The sequence below is a fragment of the Drosophila innubila genome (genome assembly GCF_004354385.1).
Source record: "Drosophila innubila isolate TH190305 chromosome 3R unlocalized genomic scaffold, UK_Dinn_1.0 2_E_3R, whole genome shotgun sequence".
Lineage (NCBI taxonomy): Eukaryota > Metazoa > Arthropoda > Insecta > Diptera > Drosophilidae > Drosophila > Drosophila innubila.
The window spans coordinates 13875389-13896408 of NW_022995380.1; the positions used below are offsets into that span (position 1 = coordinate 13875389).

Consider the following 21020-nt stretch of genomic DNA (forward strand, 5'->3'; position numbering starts at 1 on the left):
CAAAAAACTCGTACATACTTTTGTAATATTAAAAGGGTCCATCAAACGAAACTTTAATAGTAAACAAACAAGTTAAACTTCTGATATTTTGACAAGACTTTCTACTAATGTTGACACAAAGCGGAAATGCTCAAGTGATTCTATCACATATACTACATATATTTATTTATATATGACACAATAAAAACTCCATATGAGTTTGACGTTTTTCGTTAAATAACTTCATTTTAGTTCAATATGCGATTTGACAATATGTCTCGTAAAAATTACACATTCAATGTAGATTACATATTTGAATTTTTACATTAAACTTGCATTAAAATTTCATTAAAGTTTGCAGATGATAAGAAACAGAGAATTGGTCCGAAACAGCTGTGAGTAGAATAAGACAGAAAGAGCAAAATATTTTGGTAGAGAGAGCGAGAGTGAGTATGAGAGGGTCAGCATGAATCGCACGGGGGGATAGGGAGAAGAGCTTACCTGCTGCCCGAAGCCCGACAAGACACCTTAATGGCAAAGTGAGAAAACTGCTAATTTGCAGATAACGTAGTCATTTTGTTTGGTGTATTTTCTAAGCAAACACATGTAGTTATTGCTTGGGAAGGATCTAATTATATAAAACTGCAATTAAAAGTTCCAAAACGGTGCTAAAATTGCAAAAATAGCACAAAAGTATGAACGTCGTACGAAAAAATCACACACATACACTGACTATCATGAACTTCGATAGATCGATACTTCAACTTTTTGATTATTTTCATATCGATAAGCATTTACAATTAAGCGGAAGCATACAAATAAAAACTTAAAATGATTTTTCTTTTAAATATTCATATTTTTTGAGCGTATATTTAATATTGTATGGCAAAGTTTTTATCAATAGTTAAGAAATTATTTTTGAAATTGATTATTTACTTGGTTGCGCCACAATTGCTAGTGCTGCGGAATTCTGCGGGCTGTATTTTCTTGTTTACCAACACTACATCGATATATCGAATCTTAAGTCTCATAATATCGATAGCATATCAACAACCCTACATTCCGCAGGCATGAAAAATCTAAAAGTTAAAGTAATTTGTTTATAATAAAAGTGCCCAGACACCATTCGCATAAAAATTTGGCTGCAGTTCAACGGTATTTGCTAATTCTGTTATACATTTTCAACTTACGAAACGACACGTATGCTATATAACGATTGTGAGGGGCGGGGTGTGGTTGTGCTTGAAATTGAGGACGTTAAAATGTTTCTTTATAAAAAAAGGCGTTTTCTGCTATTCAAGTGCACAAGAACAATATGTCCAGCAACTCTTGACTGAGCTAATTACTTATGCCAAACACAAAATGACGCGCTATATTAATTGAAAGCTCGATTTTTATGCAAATGAGATGAGAGTGCCAGTGTTTTTGTGGCAGGCGGCCAAAGCGGCTGCGACTGCTATTGTGTGTATATGAAAACAAAAAGAAGACTACAACAACAACAGAAATAACAAGCATAGCAACAAGAACAATTTGGTTTTATTTGATTTGCGTTTTGTGCCTTTACTTCGTAGATTTGGCAAACTGTGCTGCGACGAAGAAATTGAAAGCAGCAACCACACAAATAACAGCCAGCAGCAGTCCCAGTCCACTCCCAAGTTAGCCTGCAATGTGCAGCTGCAGTGTAAGTGTACGAAATGTCCCGGCTCGCTGATTACTTTGTAATTGTTGGCTACGATAACGACAAAGAAAGTAAGTGCCAATAATATATAACATACAGTTAGTCATGTTATTGTTTTTATTAAACTATAAAGTGCATATTATTTATTATTTTCATTTTTTAAACTCTAAAATCAATAAGTAATTTTAATAATATATAAGAAAATATTTTTGTCAAGAATATGACGACTAACTGTCTTTATTGTAAATCTTATAGAGACTGTCGGTAATGTCAGCGGTCAACCAATATGCGGCAAAATTGTGCAACGTTTTCCCGAGAAAGATTGGCCCGACACGCCCTTCATCGAGGGCATCGAATGGGTGAGTAGTTTCTTAAATTAGTTCGCCACGCATACACATTTTACTCATTGCATTTTTATATACTTTTATGCTTGTTATCGTTGTGGGGTCGGCGGGGCCACACAGTTCTGTCAGCCACTCGGCTGGAGTTTATCGTACGAGAAACAAGAACCGAAATTTTTCATCTCTGTGCTAACGGACATCGATGCGAACAAGCATTATTGTGCCTGTCTTAGTTTTCATGAAACCCTGGCCATAACACAGACGCGCAGCGTGGACGATGAAGATGAGACCATAGGTAACACCAGTAGAGGGCTTCCGGCTCCGGCAGCCGTGGAGCCTATAACCCATCACAGCATCATGTATGCACCAAAATGTTTGGTGCTCATATCCCGCTTGGATTGTGCAGATACTTTTAAGGTATGTTTGACAATTTAAAGATTTTGATTCCATCTAAATACTTGTGAATTTGCAGAACTGTCTTGGCACAATCTATACGGTTTACATTGAAAACTTGCCATATGCAATGGAGAATCTGATTGGCAATATACTCGGCTGCATACAGGTTCCACCAGCGGGCGGACCACAAGTGCGCTTCTCGATTGGCGCCGGTGACAAGCAATCGTTGCAGCCGCCGCAGAGCTCCTCGCTGCCAATAACTGGAAGCGGTGTTAACTTTTTGTTCAAACAGCTGGGCATTAAGAATGTGTTGATTTTGCTGTGTGCCGTGATGACTGAAAACAAAATACTCTTTCACTCCAAGTGCTACTGGCACTTGACGGACAGCTGCAGGGCGTTGGTTGCGCTTATGTATCCATTTCGATATACGCACGTTTATATACCAATACTCCCAGCGCCGCTCACTGAGGTGCTTTCAACGCCGACGCCATTTATAATGGGTATACACAGTTCACTGCAAACGGAAATTACAGACTTGCTGGATGTGATTGTTGTGGACTTGGATGGTGGCTTAGTTACCATACCGGATGCTCTAACACCACCCGTGCCCATTTTTCCATCACCCCTGTGGGAGCAAACTCAGGAGCTTCTAAGCATGATATTGTTTCCCAATTTGTCGCAAGCAGATCATGCATTTCCCAACCACGAGCGCCCATCGTCCATTCTTGCCAAGACGGAGGCACAAATTGACAAGGAGCTGCGAGCAATATTCATGCGTCTGTTCGCACAATTGCTTCAAGGCTATCGCTCATGCCTGACCATCATTCGCATTCATCCCAAGACAGTCATAACATTTCACAAGGCTGGATTCCTAGGTGCTCGTGATCTCATCGAGAGCGAGTTTCTGTTTCGAGTTTTGGACAGCATGTTCTTTACAACGTTTGTTAACGAGCGTGGGCCGCCATGGCGTGCATCTGATGCCTGGGATGAATTATACAGCTCCATGAATGAGTTGCTTAAATCGGAAGCGCAGAATCGGAATCTCGTGAGTTTTACAATATTAATACATAGTTTTTTTTTGAATCGTTATAATCAAAAATTTTTTTAGTAATTGCTAACTTAAATTAATTTGTTCATTTTTATTATAACAATTAATTTAAATTCTTATTTATGATAATAATAATAATAATCCAGATAATTTGTGAAGAGTTTAAAATTTTCAAAATCAAAAATATATTTTGCGATCTCTGTAAAATTGTATAATGCTTAACCGATATACTATTCATTCCAGGTCCTCACACATATCCAGGAGCTGGGCCGCACTCTATACGAGAACGAATCATCTAATGCGCACGTCACGTACGCTCAGAAAGTCCTACGGCCACCAGAGGGTGCTTTTCAGCGGATCCATCAACCCTCTTTTCCGCGCATTAGCACTGATAAAGTTGAGCTTATCATACAGGATGGCATCCGCAAGAATGGGCAGTCGCAACGTTTTCATGTCACACGCAATCAGCATCGTATCATACCCATGGGACCAAGGCTACCTGAGGCGCTGGACGTTCGTCCCACAACGGTACACAACTCCGCCAGACGACTGGAAGTATTACGCACCTGTGTGTCTTATATATTTGAGAATCGGATTGCTGATGCCCGAAAGCTGCTGCCTGCAGTGATGCGAACTCTGAAGCATCGAGATGCCCGACTCATTCTGTGTCGTGAACTTTTTGGCTATGTCCATGGCAACAAAGCTGTGCTTGATCATCAACAGTTTGATCTGGTGGTGCGCTTTATGAACAAGGCTCTTCAGAACTCGTCCGGAGTAGATGAATACACGGTAGCGGCAGCGTTATTACCTATGTCGACAATATTCTGCAGAAAACTGTCGATGGGCGTGGTGCAGTTTGCCTATACGGAGATACAGGATCATGTTATATGGAAAAATTTACAGTTCTGGGAGTCGACATTCTTCCAGGATGTTCAAGCTCAAATTAAGGCGCTCTATTTGCTGCAGCGTCGCCAAAACGAACACAACAAGGAGGCCAATTGTGTGCTGGATGAAGTGCCACTGGAGGAGCCAACAGCATTAGAAATCACTGCCGAGCAGTTGCGCAAGAGTCCAACCATTGAGGAGGAGAAAAAGGCTGAGCTGGCCAAATCGGAGGAGTCCACGCTCTATAGCCAGGCTATACATTTTGCCAATCGCATGGTCTCCCTACTGATACCGTTGGACGTCAATGTGGATGCGGCCAGCAAGCCCAAATTGGCGTTTCGCCTTGAGGAGAATCAGAGTGTTTCCAATAGGTGAATTATATAACTTACCTGAATGACTAGAGTCTAATATCGTGATTTATTTCCAGTATTATGGGCTCGCACAGCCTTAGTGAACATTCTGATGAGGGCTTTGAGGAAAACGATGCTTTGGAGATTGGCGTTACTGTGGGCAAGACAATTTCTCGCTTCATTGATTGCGTTTGCACCGAGGGCGGCGTTACTTCGGAGCACATTCGCAATCTGCACGACATGGTACCGGGCGTGGTACATATGCACATCGAGTCGCTGGAACCAGTTTACCAGGAGGCCAAACGGCATCCGCATGTGCAAAAGCCCAAGATTCAAACACCTTGCTTGCTGCCAGGCGAAGAGCTTGCAACAGATCATTTGCGTTGCTTCCTAATGCCGGACGGACGTGAAGATGACACCCAGTGTTTGATACCAGCCGAAGGTGCTTTGTTTTTAACCAACTATCGAATCGTTTTTAAGGGTTCGCCCTGTGATCCGCTCTTCTGTGAGCAAACGATAGTTCGAGCCTTTCCTATTGCATCTCTGCTGAAGGAGAAGAAAATCTCAATGCTGTACCTGGCCCATTTGGATCAGACACTACCGGAGGGTTTGCAGCTGCGTTCCAGCTGCTTTCAGTTGCTCAAGATTGCCTTTGACACGGAGGTTACGCTAGAACAAATCGAAACATTTCGTAAAACTCTGAGTAAAGCGCGACATCCATTCGATGAATTCGACTATTTCGCTTTTCAGTCGTACGGCACCATGCTGCAAGGGGTAGTACCGTTGAAGACCAAGGAAAAGTACTCCACGATTAAGGGCTTTGCAAAGAAGACGCTGCTCCGCACCGCCAAGAAGGCCGGCTTCAAGCAGAAGGCGCAGACGAAACGCAAATTAATGCCAGAATACGAACTGGGTAGCGGTGGAGGCAGCGCCGATGCATTGGAAACCCACTCGCTTGACGATGAACTCGAGGATGCTGACGAGTTTGAGATACAACAGAACGAAGCTCTGCCACGCCTGTTGACGAGCAAGGATATCGAAAGGATGCGTGAACGCAGCTATGTGCGTGATTGGAAGCGTCTCGGTTTCGATGCGGATGGACAACGCGGTTTTCGCATCAGCAATGCTAACGCAAATTATGTAACCTGCCGCACCTATCCGGCCATCATTGTGGCGCCCGTGCAGTGCAGCGATGCGGCCATGACGCATCTTGGGCGCTACTTCAAGGGACAGCGCATACCGTTGCCCACTTGGCGACATGCCAACGGTTCTCTGCTGATACGTGGGGGCCAGCCAAATAGCAAGTCGGTTATTGGCATGATAAAGAACACAACGGGAGCAAATACCATATCGCATCATGATATCACTCACTATCCGGAGCAGGACAAGTATTTTATGGCGCTAATCAATACAATGCCCAAACTAACACCCCTGGATCAATACACGGGAATGAATCTCTCGATGAGCTCGCTGCTCGGCCATGGAGCTGTGGGTGAGGATCATCAATCGTTAACGCCAGAACTGATGCGTAAGCAAAGGTCCAATCTGAATGTTCCGGATGGCACCAAATCAGGCGCTGCTGGCAACAAAGGTGGCACCATGAAGGGCAATGTCAGCAATGCATCCGTGCATGCCTTCCGCAAGATGCGACTTTATGCGTTGGGTGAGTAAGAGAACAGCTGGCTGTGCTCTCGGTCTTAAGATTTTCTTCCTCACACCTGTTAGAATGTTTTTCGCCCTTCAGAGCTTCTATGCACTTAATCTTTTACATTTGATTGTTTATCTGGAGGTAACATATATATATTGTTCTTTCACCCACAGGTGAGAAATCGCAGGCCAAATCGAATTTGAATGGAGACTTCTGTGCGGACTTTATACCCGTGGACTATCCGGACATTAGGCAATCCCGTTCAGCATTTAAGAAACTTATGCGTGCCTGCATGCCATCTCATAATGCAAATGATGCGGATGGTCAGAGCTTTGCCAAAATGGTGGAGCAATCCGATTGGTTGCAGCAAATCTCAACTCTTTTGCAGTTATCGGGAGCTGTTGTCGACCTGATCGATTTGCAGGAGAGCAGCGTTATGCTATCATTGGAGGATGGTTCCGATGTGACCGCTCAACTATCAGCGATTGCCCAGCTCTGCCTGGATCCCTATTATCGTACACTGGATGGCTTCCGCGTGCTCATTGAGAAGGAGTGGCTGGCATTTGGTCATCGATTTGCCCATCGCAGCAATCTGAAGCCGTCGCATGCCAGCACGAATATTGCGTTTGCGCCCACATTTCTGCAGTTCCTGGATGTCGTTTATCAGCTGCAGCGACAGTTTCCAGTTGCATTTGAATTCAATGATTTCTATTTGCGTTTCCTGGCCTACCATTTGGTATCCTGTCGCTTTCGCACGTTCCTATTCGATTGCGAGCTGGAACGCTATGACTCTGGGGTTGCGTCCATGGAGGATAAGCGTGGCTCTCTGAGTACCAAGCACTTGTTTGGAGGTGGAGGCGTTGCCAATGGATCCGATGATGAGTGCAATGTTTATCCGCTGGATATACGCAGTCCGCGAACGCCCACCCAGCTGAATCGCATTGGCCATTCCATTTTTGACTACATTGAGCGGCAGCACAACAAGTCACCGATTTTCTACAATTTTCTGTATTCCTCCGACAAGGAGGTGGTGCTGCGTCCGCAGAATAGCGTTGCCGCCTTAGACTTGTGGACCTTTTACACAAACGAGGAGTTAGCACAAGGACCGCCCTACGATCTGGAGGTGACCAATGTCGACGACGAAATCGATCTTTCCGAAATTAAGGGCAAGCGTATGGTTATCAGTGCTGGCTATGACAACATTGAGAAGTGTAATCCCAATGCATATATTTGTCTGCTTAGTGAAGTTAGGCAGGCGGAAACGGAACGTGGACACTTGCCACAGAAGTGGCAACAGGTGTGGAACAATCTGGTGGTGCCACCGGTGGAGCCCATGTCACGCAAAACCTCGCTGAATAGCATGCTGGTGCAAACGCAACAACTTAAACGATCCACACTCGAGATTATCATTAAAGGACGTTTGGCTGGCTATCAGGATAAGTTCTTTCATCCACATCGCTTTGAGAAGCATCCATATACAACACCCACCAATTGCAATCATTGCACGAAGCTGCTGTGGGGACCCGTTGGCTATCGTTGCATGGATTGTGGCAATTCCTATCACGAAAAGTGCACTGAACTTTCAATGAAGAATTGCACCAAATACAAGGCCATAGATGGTGCCGTTGGGCCTCCAAATGTCAATATGTCACAGGGTGACACGGCCAGCATTGCCTCTAGTGCGGCCACCACAGCACGCACTTCCAGTCATCATTTTTACAATCAATTCAGCAGCAATGTTGCTGAGAATCGCACACACGAAGGGTAATCTTTGTTATCTTTGCTCAACAACTGCACATATATAACATTACGATCCATTTCAGACATCTTTATAAGCGTGGAGCTTTGCTCAAGGGCTGGAAGCAGCGTTGGTTTGTTCTCGACTCAATTAAGCATCAGTTGCGCTACTATGACACCGCCGAAGATACAGCTCCCAAGGGCTTTATAGGTATTATTTATTTTTTTATTTTAGAGCATTTTTACATTTTGCACAAAAATGTGTAATGCATTTAATAAGGTGTGACAGGAATAAGCTGAGTCGATAAAGCCATGTCCGTCTGTTTCTATGCAACCTAATCTTTCAGACTTGAAGCTATCCTATAAAAACATTGTATCTGAACCGTCTGGAACGGAACACTACATCATATAGTTTTCATGGAAAGGATCGTCCAAATTAAAATTTTTTGATTCTTGAGAATTCTTAAACGATTTCGCTGATTGTGTACTTGTTATTTTCTTATACAACCAGACGAAATTAGGAAAGGACTTCTATAACATATAGGTTCCATGGGTAATATAAGTCTCAAATTTAATAGTTCTGAGAGGATATCAAATCTTGTTTTTTTTCATTAAAATCATAAATAATTATATGTTTCTGTTATCCATTTTACAGAGTTGGCCGAGGTGCAGTCAGTGACCGCCGCTCAACCCGCGCAAATTGGTACAAAGGGCGTGGATGAGAAAGGATTCTTTGATGTAAATTAAACTTTATGACTTAAAGTTAAATTAATTTTAATACTTCTTTACTTTATTCTTACAGCTTAAGACATCAAAACGAACGTATAACTTTTACGCGATGAATGCAAACCTAGCGCAGGAGTGGACTGAAAAGCTACAGGCCTGTTTGCAGTAGTTCACAACCAGCAGATGCAGCAACATATACCAATTGTTATTTAACCTGGCACTCTTCTCTCGTGGCTTCGGCATAGTCATTTGTTCTATGCACTCTTCGCTTTCTGCTCCCCAATTAATGCTGAATGTTTCGTTTTGTCTTAGGAAAATCCATTAACGTTATTCTTAGCATTTGTCTTTTGTGTATATGCGAGAGAGTATTTATTTGTAAAATCGCGTATTACTCTGGATCTGTAGCTCTGTGTGTATTATTTATATCATAATCATTTCTACATATATAAGTTGATTTAGTGTCAAAAGTTGTTTATTAACACTCGCATAAAGCATAAATTATATGAATATTTAGCAACAATTAACGTAAGCGATAAAAGCTAAAAGAAAACTAGTTAAAAAAAAAATCAAGTAAATGTGCATATAAAGAAAGAATCTATAATATCATGTGATTATACGAATAATATGAAAATTATTGATGATCAAAAGAAAGCCACGATAGCAACTTTTTATATACATTTTTATATACATATATATATTACACATATATCTATGTCTATCTATGGATACATACATATACTTATATAGTAAAAATACCAAAGATAATTCCACCTTTGTTGCGCAATTAAAATGCATTTCTTAATTTCTTCCTTTGAATTAAATTAAAATAATAAACGCCTTCTTTATTTATACTATACGATAATGTATTATATAATGTTATATAATTTACTGAAATTATTTGTGGCTTACAAACTATATACATTTTTAAACAAATGCGCTTTGTATTTATAATTTTATTAATTGCTTAAAAACTCCTAAGTTCATTCAGATCATAGGAACGTAGTCCAGTACACAATGTTGAGTATGAAGAACGAGAACGGGAAAAAGAAGCGCGAGAATTTATCTATATATATGGCGGTGGAATGCCCATGACAGAATGTATCGTATTGTGGCTCAATTATCGACTCCCGGTGATGATGCTGCAATATGCGCAATAGAGTTTCAGTCATTAGTCAATGCCCTGGAGAAACTCACCTTTAAGTCATCTAGATCTGTGATATTTTCATCCGAGTAACCCTTCATTGCTTTAGTGGCCACCGGTCCCATGTAATTATTGACGACGGCAAACTCCATGAGAGACAAGAAAACGAACACCGAACAGGAGGACATCCATACATCAATGGCTTTGACATAAGAGACCGGTGGCAGCGATTGCTGAGATTGTGTATTCTGTGTGGCCAAGGTGAGCAGCGACGTAACGCCCAGAGTAACACGTGCCGGTATGGCCTCCGGCTTGATCCAAAACGATATCCACGACATGACCACAATGAGCGCCGATGGTATATACGTGTGAAATAGATGATAACCCAACCGGCGACGCAAATTAAAGACAATCGCCAGACAGGTGAAGTTGCCTAAATAAAAGTATGACAACATTTATAGTGCATTGACATCGGCCACCGACTTACCCGTTGAGTACTCAATGGTGCAATCTGTCGTATAGTTATTTGATATATCCAGTTGTGGCAGCTCGATCTCAGCATTGACCACCAGCGGATCGGTCATATTCCAAATGAATACCAAATCCTCCACCGTGTGGGACACTATAAGGGCTGATTGTGAATGACTTTTCTTCATACGAATGTATTGAACTTACAGCTTTCTATCATCATGGAACAGATTTGTGTATCGTGCGGATAAGATTCAAATTTCATGGCACACGAAAGCACCAGCGTCAATTTGGACATGTAGAGAAGCGTCTTGTCGTGATATAGCCAGAGATAGTGATTTGGTATGCTCATCTCATGAAATGTCACCTTTTTGGCATTCTTAAAGAAGCAATCGGGACGCCAAATGCTATGCAACCAATCCACGTCCAGGATGCGATATTGTTCGCTCATGTTCTCTGGCAATCGCAGTCGGGGATCGCGCCAACTTTGTGCTAAAAATATGTCCGTCACATACGTCTGAAAATGGGAAAGCATTTTGAGCGTAATAGATCAAATTTCTGGCTTAATAGTTACCATAGACTCCTCATTAATAGAGTCCAGTGAAAGCACGGTAACATGAAAATAAACAACGGTTGGTTGACCGAGCAATTTGGGTGCACGATTCTTGTCATAGGTTTTAGAGGGTATGGGCAATATATCTGGCAGCGAAAGACTTGATTCGTAATGAGATACCAGCTCGGCGCTCTCTGTGTTGTTTCTGTAGAATAAAGAAGAGAAATAATAGATTAATTTTATCTTTGGCACGCCAAAGATTTGATACCCTTGCATTGCCCTATTTTAAGTTTCGGCTCATCGTTGATATGCTATATCATATAGTTATCCAATTCTGATTAATTTTGGCCAGGATGTAGAATACACACTCTGAGACATTGGCTGAGATATCTCAAAGAATTACAAAGTTTTTCATACTTAGACCTGTCGTTCCTGGGACGATAAAATTTGGTTAGCGTGTGTATAAATACACAGTCTGAGGGATTAGTGGCAATTTTTTAAGATAATATTTTCGACCTATTGTTCCTATGACAGCTATAGTATCATATCATAAAGTTTTACCATAGCCTAAAATCAGGGAATAACACCGAAACCGGCACCGGAATCGTTAACCGAAAAACCCGTTTCATTTTTAGTACCGGAACTGAAACCGTAACCAATTGAAAATTCCCTGTCAAGAAACGAATACCGAAACGTTTGTCCCGGTACGGTTGAGGTTAAAGAGTTGACTTTCAGCTGTCATAACTTGATCAGAACTGAACCGATTTTCAAGTGGAATGTCATTTTGATCATGACTTGGACTCTAAATTCATTCTATAAAAACCTTAAACTTGATTCTGAGACCTTTCATTTTTTTGTAAAAAATCATGAAGAATTGGATAAAAATTTTGACTTGTAAAGTGACTAACTCCGAAGTCTGACCAACTTCAAATTGTCATAACTTGATAAAAACTGAACCGAATTTCAAGCGGAATGACATTTTGATCATGATTTGGCCTTTAAATTCATTCTGCATTAAAAGATTTTTAAATTCGTTATATAAAAATCTTTTGGTCGAGGTCTAGCTATTTATTTAAAAAGACATCTTAACATTTTAAAATGTTTCAAATTTGATTTGTTGTACCGTTACCGTTTTTACCCTCTAAAGGGTATAAAAGCGACCTACTGAAATTCAGAGGTTATATTTCAACCTTGTCTGATGCAATGTGCTTTCCCCAGATTGGCAAATAAAAGTGGCCAATTTTCAAAATAATTGTTAGTAGTTTGTTGTTATTGTTACCTGAAACCATGAACACAATTACATAGTTGAATTGATTTTTCTAGTATATGCAAATAGATTGCAACGGCAACCAGGAAATTATATTGTTTCAATTGTCTAAATATATTTGGCATTTGCATTTTGAAAACACACCAACACTCCGTTGCGTTTTATTGTTTCGAAAATCGAAAATAATTTGTTTATTTCGATGTAACGGCTATTTACTTAATTCATTTGTATTGCATAGTTTTGCGCGTTTCACGTATTGTTTTTTACGTTTGAATTTCAATTTCATAGTTGTAGCGCACATTGTTCCGATTTGGATGACATTATTCAAATGGATGGATACAGTCAAACATTTCTAACTGATTTGTCAGATGTAATTGTAATTTATTGGATTATTAAAAAATGCAAGACGATTCTTTCTTTACTTTTATACGGCAAAACCAAACAAATAATAAAAGAGTTATATAGATAGACGTTTTCTGTGCGCTACTCAAGGTATGATAAATACATTTCTAAGGTTTCATTCGTTTTCATTGGCATTCCTCTCTTTGCTATTGTACTTTTCAAAATTGACATGCCCGTGATACGAGTAGTGTGAGCTAAACAAAAGTACAATTGAAACATATTTTCCCCAAGCCGAAACTAAATACACCTTGCAATTGTGCTGCTTCAGATTTACTTTGGTAAATGTGTTTAATGTGCAATAAGCTCTGTATGTTCTAAATAAATTTGTGGCGCTTGCATCAAACACAATGACTAACGAGTTATACCTTTCTTCAAAAGTGTGCAAATGAATATGCGTAATGCTTGGCATACAATTGACAAATCTGCGATTGCGTATTCGTAGCTTAGACAATCTTCACATGTTATACAATCCAATAAATTCAGATAAATCAAATCACATATATTTTTGCAAATCAATAAAAATGCAAGAATGGTTTTAAAAAGTTCGCCAAATATTTTCACCTGTTGTCAAATTTTTGGTGCTGCTAGCTGAATGCAGCAAATCAGCTGTACAATAGTGTTGCCCATAATATCAAATTTCACAAATGGTGGCAACATCGCGCTTCTTAAGATAAATATTGATTTGTTTTACTTGTGTGTACTTGTTTTTTCAAAATGTAACTTAAAAATCAGCTAAACCACAAATTAAAATTAAAGCATTAGTCACATTATTAAATAAGAGTGCAGAGCACAAGTTGAACATGGAGTTTCCCCAGCAAATCGAAGGTGAGCGGTAAATGTTTTTCGTTACGGGCTAATCTCTACTGTGGGTTGTGAAAGGGGGTCGTGGGGTCATCCGTACTTCTTTGTTGCACAGTGACGTGATGCGGCTGCGGCGCAGTGTGCAACTTGTATTGATATTGATTACTTGCAGGAAAATCAAGATACACAAAACTCGAAATACGAAAAAAATTGAAATTTTTAACCATTGGTTTTTTTTTTATCGTTAAAGCGCGACTAATTGGCATATAACATATAAAGCATTTCTTGATAAAAACATACATTATCCCCGTACACACCTTAGTCATAGTACTAAACAAGTGAAAAACACTTTAATTACCAGAGACGCTAGTCTTGGCACAACAGGCAACATATGCATACGATGTCGTAATGGAGTCGCCACTAAATCCCAAGGTCAATAACAATATAAGCACCAAGGTGTCGCCCAGCGGGGACAAGATGAACTCTAGCATGAATAGCAGCACTTTAGACGATTCGACGCCCAGTGATTCAGGTGTACAAATGGATTCGGAAAATAGCGATGTTATGATTGAGTCCATCAGTTCTCAGGCTGGCCTGGATTTTGAGGAACCATTAAAGCCGGCTGCAGTTATTAGACAACAGCCTGTTGACCCCAACTCGAATGTAGCAACGGATGCAACCATGACCACAAGCGCTTGTTCGACCTTTGACACAACTGAAAAGATCGTATACAGGCGCAAGGTGCACAAAACGTCGTCCACGCCCAAGGCACCCAAGAAACGAGTGTCTTTTCACGAGGATATACTGAAGAATACGCGCACCGACAACATCCATATTGAGCATGGCTTTATAACCTACAAAAATGGACGCAAGCTGGCTGTAGTGGGCGGCAACTCAGCAGGCGTTGCTGGTGTTGCTGGCCGGTACTCGTGGTGCGCGGAACGAGAGCGGGTACATGGACCCAGTGAACTGAGCGCAGTCGGTAGAGAGACGGAAGAGACAGGCGGCGACTCTCAGGGTCGGAATCGACGTCTGGTATATCGGAATGCATGCTCCGATGTTTTAGACTACGGGAATACGGATATCTACGACACCAATGAGCCAGTGGGTCTACAATACGATAACTCGGGCGTCTTTGAATATGCACCGTCAGCAGAAGGTAAACAGCGAGATGAGAGACTCCTCTATCGCTGTGCCTGCAGCAGCTCCAACTCGAGCCTGGACTCGGATGAGCAAGACAAAAACTCAAATACCAATTCCAACACAAGCTCCAACCGCAAACAGTACGAGCAGGCGAAGAGCAGCTCCTGCGATTGCATTGGCATGAACAATGCCAACAATAATCTAATTGGTATGTGACATCTCTCTCCAATCTCTATCCAATTATCATTTCTATTCTGACTTTTATAATCACACTTAAATTTTTATATTTTTTTTTAACAGGTGACAATTGCTATTACTCGGAGCCCAACATTGGCGACGCCGGCAGTCCAAGGCAGAAATCAGTGTGGAACAAGGAGAAGATGCCCAAGTCAAGCTGCTTAAAGAAAACCAAACGCCATACTAACATCATCCAAGAGCAGGATCTCAGTGATCGCATCAAGAAGTTCAATGTGCACGATATTAAGCATCAACTGTTAGACAACAGCAGTAAAATGATATTCGGCTCGCTAAAGAGCATTTTCACAATGCCATTACCCGAACGTGGGGTACCCGAGGGCTCAGAAGACTTACAGTCGGTGGTGGAGTGTGTGCCGGAGCTGGAGCAAACGCCAGAGCATAAGCCCAAGCAAATATTGCAATATGAGTCTCCCGACTCGCCCCCACTCAAGCCCAAACCGTTCCTTAGCAAGAGTCTAGATGGCAACAAGCAGACGCAAAGCGTCAAGAAATTTGTACACAATGTGGACGAGCAGCTGCGTCGCAAAAACGATGAGCCAAGCAGCTCGACAGAGGCTTCACCCGTGGACAGCAAGAACCTGCTACGTCGCCAAGATGAGTTCGATAAGGAAACAGCAACGTCAACGGCAACGGCACCAATTGTTACCAGCACACAAAGCGAATTCCGCAGCAAGTTTATCATAAATTGTGAGAGCACAGTCTTTGAGCATACGGGTGTCTCCTATGAGACCAGCGAGCCGCAAAAGCTTGAGCTGTCTATGTCAACAACACAGCACAGCAGTGTGGCCAGTTTATTGGAGCGAGATACACCCATTGCACAGCCAGCAAGTCAACTGCGCAGCTCATTTATGACTGCACCGATAGCAAAGACGTTTAGCAACTTCTTTCGCAGTTTCAAAGATAGTTCCGTCAATACTCCAGTTGACAAGGAGCAGGAGCAAAAGCAGCAGGAGCAACAACAACAGGCAGCAACCGATAGCTATTTTGGTAAGATATTGTATAATATATACAAAAGATTTCCTATAGTAATTTTAGACAAAATGGGGTAAAATATTACAATAGTTGAAAATATATAAAATCTATTATATGTTATTAAAATAGCGTGATGTGTAATAAAACATTTCTGAATGCGGGCTCTGCACATAATTATTTTTTCCATCCATATTTGGGCCTCTTTAAATTGTAGTCTTTGTTTATTTTTGTTTACTTTGTTTTAGTAATTCTTACATTAATATATAATTAAATAGGTAATGTTTATTGTACTATTTCCACAGCTTCTAAAATTCCCAAGACGTCACAGCAACAACATCTACAGCAGCAGCCGCCACAGGCACATGCAGCACCTAGCAAGCTTCCCACTACGCTCTCATCATCCACCATATCCGAGCTTAGCTCAATTAGCAACAACACTAATAGCAACTCCAATTCGTGCTCCAAGATCCAACCGCAGAACAACATGAATGGCCTGATGCTTGGCAGTGTGGAGCGTCAGTCGCGTCATCTTCCCTCGCCTCTAAAGAAGCGTGGGCAGCCGATGCAGCCTCCACGTTATGGCGATCAGCAACAGCATAGTCGAAGTCTTCATAGTCCTAGTAGCTATTTGTTCGCACGCGGCGGATGTGGTCCCGGTGGCAGTGGACGCGATTCAAAGAGCACCATATTGAGCGAAGAGTTTGACGATATATTAACCATAACGACCACCACAGATACGGCAAATGAGAGACCATCTACGGAAAGCGATCTGGTTATTGTGGATTATACGGACGTTGACTATGCACAGCTATTGAAACCGCCGACGCCAGCGGCAAAGACCTCACTTATCAATCGTTTTCTGCGCAACGTAACTCAAAAGAAAATACTCGAATCCTCGATACGCAAAAATGATTTCTTTGCGGATAAACTGCGGGGCGAACAAAAACATGTAGGATCACATCTCTATGTACGCGGTGTGCGGCCCAAGAACTACGAATTGATTGACGATTTGAATGCTGAAATTGCCATGGAGATCGAAATGTCCGGAGCTAACTCACCACGTCGGGAGCTGGCCGTGGGTATCGATCATGACTTGCCTGGCGATTTGTCTCGCTTTGAACTGGGCATTGGAGAAATATCCATCGACATTTTTAGCGGCAAGAATTTATCCATATTTCGTGAGCCCGACGAACAGCTGCTGAAGGTAAACTATAGACAATGAATAAAGTTATAGATTTCAAAACTTTAAATCATACTTACCTGTAGGTATTCAAATTGTACACCGGCTATAGCTGCGAGGGATTCATGACGCCTGTGTTGGTGCTACTAACCGATAGAACACTATATGTGTCCGATTTGGTGCGTAATTGCCTGTGCGCCAAGTTCGTGCTGGCCTACAAGGATCTCGATGTCATATTGGTAATTTAACAACGAAGATAGAATTTCCTTGCGAGTCCCTGTATTAAATTTTTAACTGAAAGCTCTTATATCAGCTATATAATTTTGACAAAAATTATAATGCCCTCTGCAAGAATGTAACCAGAAGACGGCAATCAACAAATAATCTAATTGCGACACTTTTTATAGATGGGTCCCTTTGGTAACACGGTGCTACTAAGTAACAGCATGCGGGACATGCAGCAGGTGCTACTTGCCGGCGGACCTTATCCGGCTGATGCACTGGTGGCCAATCTAGAGCTTTGTGCACGTCGTAGTGGTTCAACGCTGCCCGCTGTGGGTCAACTCACATTGGAGCATTTGGCTCCACTGCAGGCGTTCGTTCGAGCCAACAGTTGTGTAGGAAAAGATGAACAATGGATGTTCTATGCGGTGGTTAATATGCCTGCTGGCGGTGCATTGGGAATGGGCTTGGCCGGAGAACAGGAGCCGCTTGGTCCGCACGTCAAAGGTTTTCTCATGCATCGACGCTTGCGGGAAACGGCAACGGTAGCTGCAGCCTCTAAGATTCACTGGCAGCCAGGTTACTTCTTACTAAAGTAAGTAGATAAAAGGAAAGCTGCCATAAGCATTTGTATCTATTTGTATCTTAATTTCAATCTTGCAGAGCTGGCGTGCTGTACATGTTTAATGATTCCACACAAAAGCTGCCAAGCTGGGCAATGGCATTGGCGGAGTGTCAAGGGGCAAGGCGCGCTGTTAAATCCGCACGTCCGCATTGTTTTGAAATAATGCTGAAGGGCGAACTGCTGCAAATGGCAGCACCGGATGAGAATGTGGCCTCGGAATGGTTACAGGCGCTTCTGCAATCGGCGAGTGGTGTAAGCTACAATTATAACAACAATTGATATGTATTATTTATAAAACTTGCTTTCAACTTTCAGCTGTTTGAGTTGCAGGAGAGGCACAAGGCACTGGGTTGCACTTTGATTGTCACACAAAACCATTTAATTACCTTGCGTGAAGATTTCTCTGCGCCGCTGCGTCAGCTCAACAAGCCGGTGGATATACCATCTGCGGCTCCAGAGCCTAAGCAAATTCTGCGCGATGACGAAATGTTGTGCATCTTCGAGACCAGCAGCTTGGTAAGATTCCCTCTCTATTTAAGCCGAACAATAACTAAATATGTTGCAACTCTTTGCAGTTAAGCTCTACGATGAGCACTCCAACTCGTGGCACACAACGCTCCTGTTCTTCGCTCAACTCCACGCCCACAAGGCATTCACAGGAGGCGCCCAAAGCTATGCAGAAGACTCCCAAAGTGGAACAGTCCCAAAGCATGAGCAGTGCTTATGGAAAAAACTCTGGCCTCGAAATACTCACCTGTGCGGACATTAAAGCGATGACTGGCATTAAGATACCCTCGCACAGTGAAACCTGGTGGTGCATACTAGAATTCTCCTGCCAAGAGGCGCCTGTGGAGTGCCAGGATGACTTGGTCATATTCTTTGCAAGCAGCATGGAAATGCAACGTTTTCTCCGTCTGTTGGAGCAACTGTGGCAGGCCAAAAATGTGTGTATATAACAAGAGAGCATTGACTTTTTTCATATTTATGATTAATAATAAATATTATTCGTTTACAGAATGATCTCTTTCCAATAACTATACTGGACGATGATGATACACTCGCGGAACAGTGCACAATGTTGTATTTGGATATAAATCGCTCCTGGGAGCCGCTTTTATCGGCTGCCCTGGGCTATCCTCTCTAAATTGCGCAGCTAATCAATATATACTCTATATACTTATATATCTGATAATTTTGCTATATTTTTGGCAAACATCGCAAACAACTAAAAGCTTAATATTATAATGTAACACCCAAGCAAAATTGCTGAAAAACAAACTTAACGGTATCTGCATATATATCTCTCTCTATATCCTTAAAATATATTCATACATTTTGTAGCTATTTCTATTGTATTATGATTTGTAATCTGTACATTCGCTTGAACAATTCATTTGCGCTGTTATCTAATATTTTGTGTGATATTAACTCTTAAGTTGCCAATTGACATAGATTTATATACATTTAGTTGCGTCTACAAACCTTTGTTAATTATAATTTAAGTTTGTTTTCTTTTTATACAAACACCGTGTAGAAAAATGCACAAAAAACAATCCCAAGGCTTTACTATGTGTAAAATATTTTTTGATATCTTAAAACATATATAAAAAATAATATTTTGTAAGCATTCGTTAAGAGCTACAAAAAAAGCAACCAAAAATGTTAGCAAATCATTGATCAGTTCAATATATACATAAATACATACTCTAGCTAAAAGATATTATACGTAAATCAATCCATATATATATTCATATACATAATATGTCTGTTTGGGCGGTATTTTTTGATGCATGATCGAATGAAATAACATTAAATGACATGAAAGTATTTAATTATATTTATACAAAATGTAACCTCTTAATATACAATACAATATATGTATAATGCATTATAATGCTGATGTTTTCATAAAGCGCATAGTGCACTTAAATGCCTTAACTTAAGTTTCTTATAAATAGTATCTAAAAAAAATAATTGTACCTATAATTTGCCAAATATGATGTTAAATCGGACAATACATGGATGTTCATACGTTTGTAAGCATACAGCTACTTAAGAAAAGGCTTAACTAGGGACTCCGACAAATGTCGCCCCATAATTTTAATTTGATTATGCAATTTTCAATTAGCAAGGCTTAAGGTCCACGTCTCTCAAATATCTCACACCTTGAATTCGCCATAAGCTGTATGAAAACATCAGATAAAAGCTCATATTAATTAATAAAATGAATAAACCTAATTGTAGTGGGTCATTTTTATTTTCAATGATAAGTCTCCTGATTGATGACACTCGACACAGCTTTACAAAACGAGTTGGGGCTTATCTCCTTGGGTTTGGGTATGTATACCAGATGGGTAGGGCTCCTTAAGCCCCTAAGACAATCACATATCTCTTTAGAATATTTACTAAAAACTAATTAGTAGGAAAGGGTACTGTCGAGAAAACCCAACTGTACGAGACCCTGTAATCTGCAAAAAAAAAAAAAAAAAAGAACGAGAACTCAAGAAGATAAAAAATTTGAGTCAACTTTTGATGCTGATCCATACTTCAGGTCAGGCTTACATAATAAACTAAATATATTTTTGCAGAAGACAAGAAATATTTTGTCATTATCAGGGTATTAAACTAAAACGATTATTATTTCAGTTAAGGTTTCGGTTTCGCAACGATTTGCTTATTTTTTTTATATATTTCCATTTCAAAATAAAAATTAGTAAAAATAATTCAAAAAAGTAAATGTTAACAAACAATTTTTTGATCTAAAAAAGAATAAGCTAATAAGATCAACACTAAAAAAAATGGTTTAAAAAGCGATGATAACACTTAGCAGACCCTTTGTACTTTTTAAATAATAGGTCTTAAGACTCTGGAATGGACTCTGGAAATGGTATTAACACAACACATGCGTATCTTCTTACATAAGTACATATATACATACATAAATGCATATTTTTAAAGGTGTGAGTGTCGATGATGGTTGATCAATGGTTGGGGGTCTTGTATTAGGTGCAGCATTGGATCATAAGCCCTTCCACATACATGTGCATGTATGTATGCATGTGAATACCACATGCATGGTCTTCTACATATGTATGTATGTACAAAGTGATGAGTATGCTGCTGATCGAATTATAGGAATTAATATCGAGGCAAGTATATTTTACATATTACATACAAACATACACATACATATGTATGTA

The 21020-nt window shown here is 40.7% G+C and overlaps 3 protein-coding genes across 5 annotated transcripts; 2 read left to right on the forward strand and 1 right to left on the reverse strand.

Moving 5' to 3' along the window:
• The first annotated feature begins 1021 nt into the window (after positions 1–1021).
• LOC117791411 (myotubularin-related protein 13) lies at positions 1022–9328 on the forward strand. The gene is made up of 11 exons (XM_034631148.1): positions 1022–1134; positions 1551–1728; positions 1913–2016; positions 2122–2415; positions 2471–3439; positions 3686–4698; positions 4755–6340; positions 6499–8089; positions 8149–8273; positions 8718–8800; positions 8865–9328. Exons 2-11 carry the CDS (start codon positions 1674–1676, stop codon positions 8955–8957), a joined length of 5913 nt encoding a protein of 1970 aa, XP_034487039.1. The 5' UTR covers positions 1022–1134; positions 1551–1673; the 3' UTR covers positions 8958–9328.
• A 394-nt stretch (positions 9329–9722) lies between these two features.
• LOC117791416 (glycine receptor subunit alpha-4) lies at positions 9723–11234 on the reverse strand. Its single transcript, XM_034631155.1, has 5 exons — positions 10972–11234; positions 10605–10914; positions 10417–10551; positions 9983–10362; positions 9723–9927 (listed from the first exon to the last, which is right to left on the reverse strand). Exons 1-5 carry the CDS (start codon positions 11224–11226, stop codon positions 9778–9780), a joined length of 1230 nt encoding a protein of 409 aa, XP_034487046.1. The 5' UTR covers positions 11227–11234; the 3' UTR covers positions 9723–9777.
• A 2055-nt stretch (positions 11235–13289) lies between these two features.
• LOC117791414 lies at positions 13290–20058 on the forward strand. 3 transcript variants are annotated; one of them, XM_034631150.1, is made up of 10 exons: positions 13290–13444; positions 13782–14771; positions 14864–15808; positions 16096–16997; positions 17060–17212; positions 17381–17790; positions 17859–18072; positions 18136–18336; positions 18396–18764; positions 18836–20058. In XM_034631150.1, the coding sequence occupies exons 1-10, from the start codon at positions 13420–13422 to the stop codon at positions 18962–18964; spliced, it is 4338 nt and encodes a 1445-aa protein (XP_034487041.1). In that variant the 5' UTR covers positions 13290–13419; the 3' UTR covers positions 18965–20058. The 3 variants fall into 3 exon arrangements, with proteins under 3 accessions (XP_034487041.1, XP_034487043.1, XP_034487042.1); XM_034631152.1 differs by having other exon boundaries at positions 13329–13444; positions 13671–14771; XM_034631151.1 differs by having other exon boundaries at positions 13397–13444; positions 13593–14771.
• Positions 20059–21020: the final 962 nt, after the last annotated feature.

Excerpts from the sequence above, each read along its gene's own strand:
- LOC117791411 (XM_034631148.1), top strand. The coding sequence starts at position 1,674 with ATGTCCCGGCTCGCTGATTACTTTGTAATTGTTGGCTACGATAACGAC. Across the intron at positions 1,729-1,912 it reads CTACGATAACGACAAAGAAA|AGACTGTCGGTAATGTCAGC; the intron begins GTAAGTGCCAAT and ends TAAATCTTATAG. Across the intron at positions 6,341-6,498 it reads GATGCGACTTTATGCGTTGG|GTGAGAAATCGCAGGCCAAA; the intron begins GTGAGTAAGAGA and ends TTTCACCCACAG.
- LOC117791416 (XM_034631155.1), bottom strand. The coding sequence starts at position 11,226 with ATGCAAGGGTATCAAATCTTTGGCGTGCCAAAGATAAAATTAATCTAT. Across the intron at positions 10,552-10,604 it reads TTCCATGATGATAGAAAGCT|TGTCCCACACGGTGGAGGAT; the intron begins GTAAGTTCAATA and ends CAGCCCTTATAG. Across the intron at positions 10,363-10,416 it reads CACCATTGAGTACTCAACGG|GCAACTTCACCTGTCTGGCG; the intron begins GTAAGTCGGTGG and ends ACTTTTATTTAG.
- LOC117791414 (XM_034631150.1), top strand. The coding sequence starts at position 13,420 with ATGGAGTTTCCCCAGCAAATCGAAG. Across the intron at positions 14,772-14,863 it reads TGCCAACAATAATCTAATTG|GTGACAATTGCTATTACTCG; the intron begins GTATGTGACATC and ends TTTTTTTAACAG. Across the intron at positions 16,998-17,059 it reads CCGACGAACAGCTGCTGAAG|GTATTCAAATTGTACACCGG; the intron begins GTAAACTATAGA and ends ACTTACCTGTAG.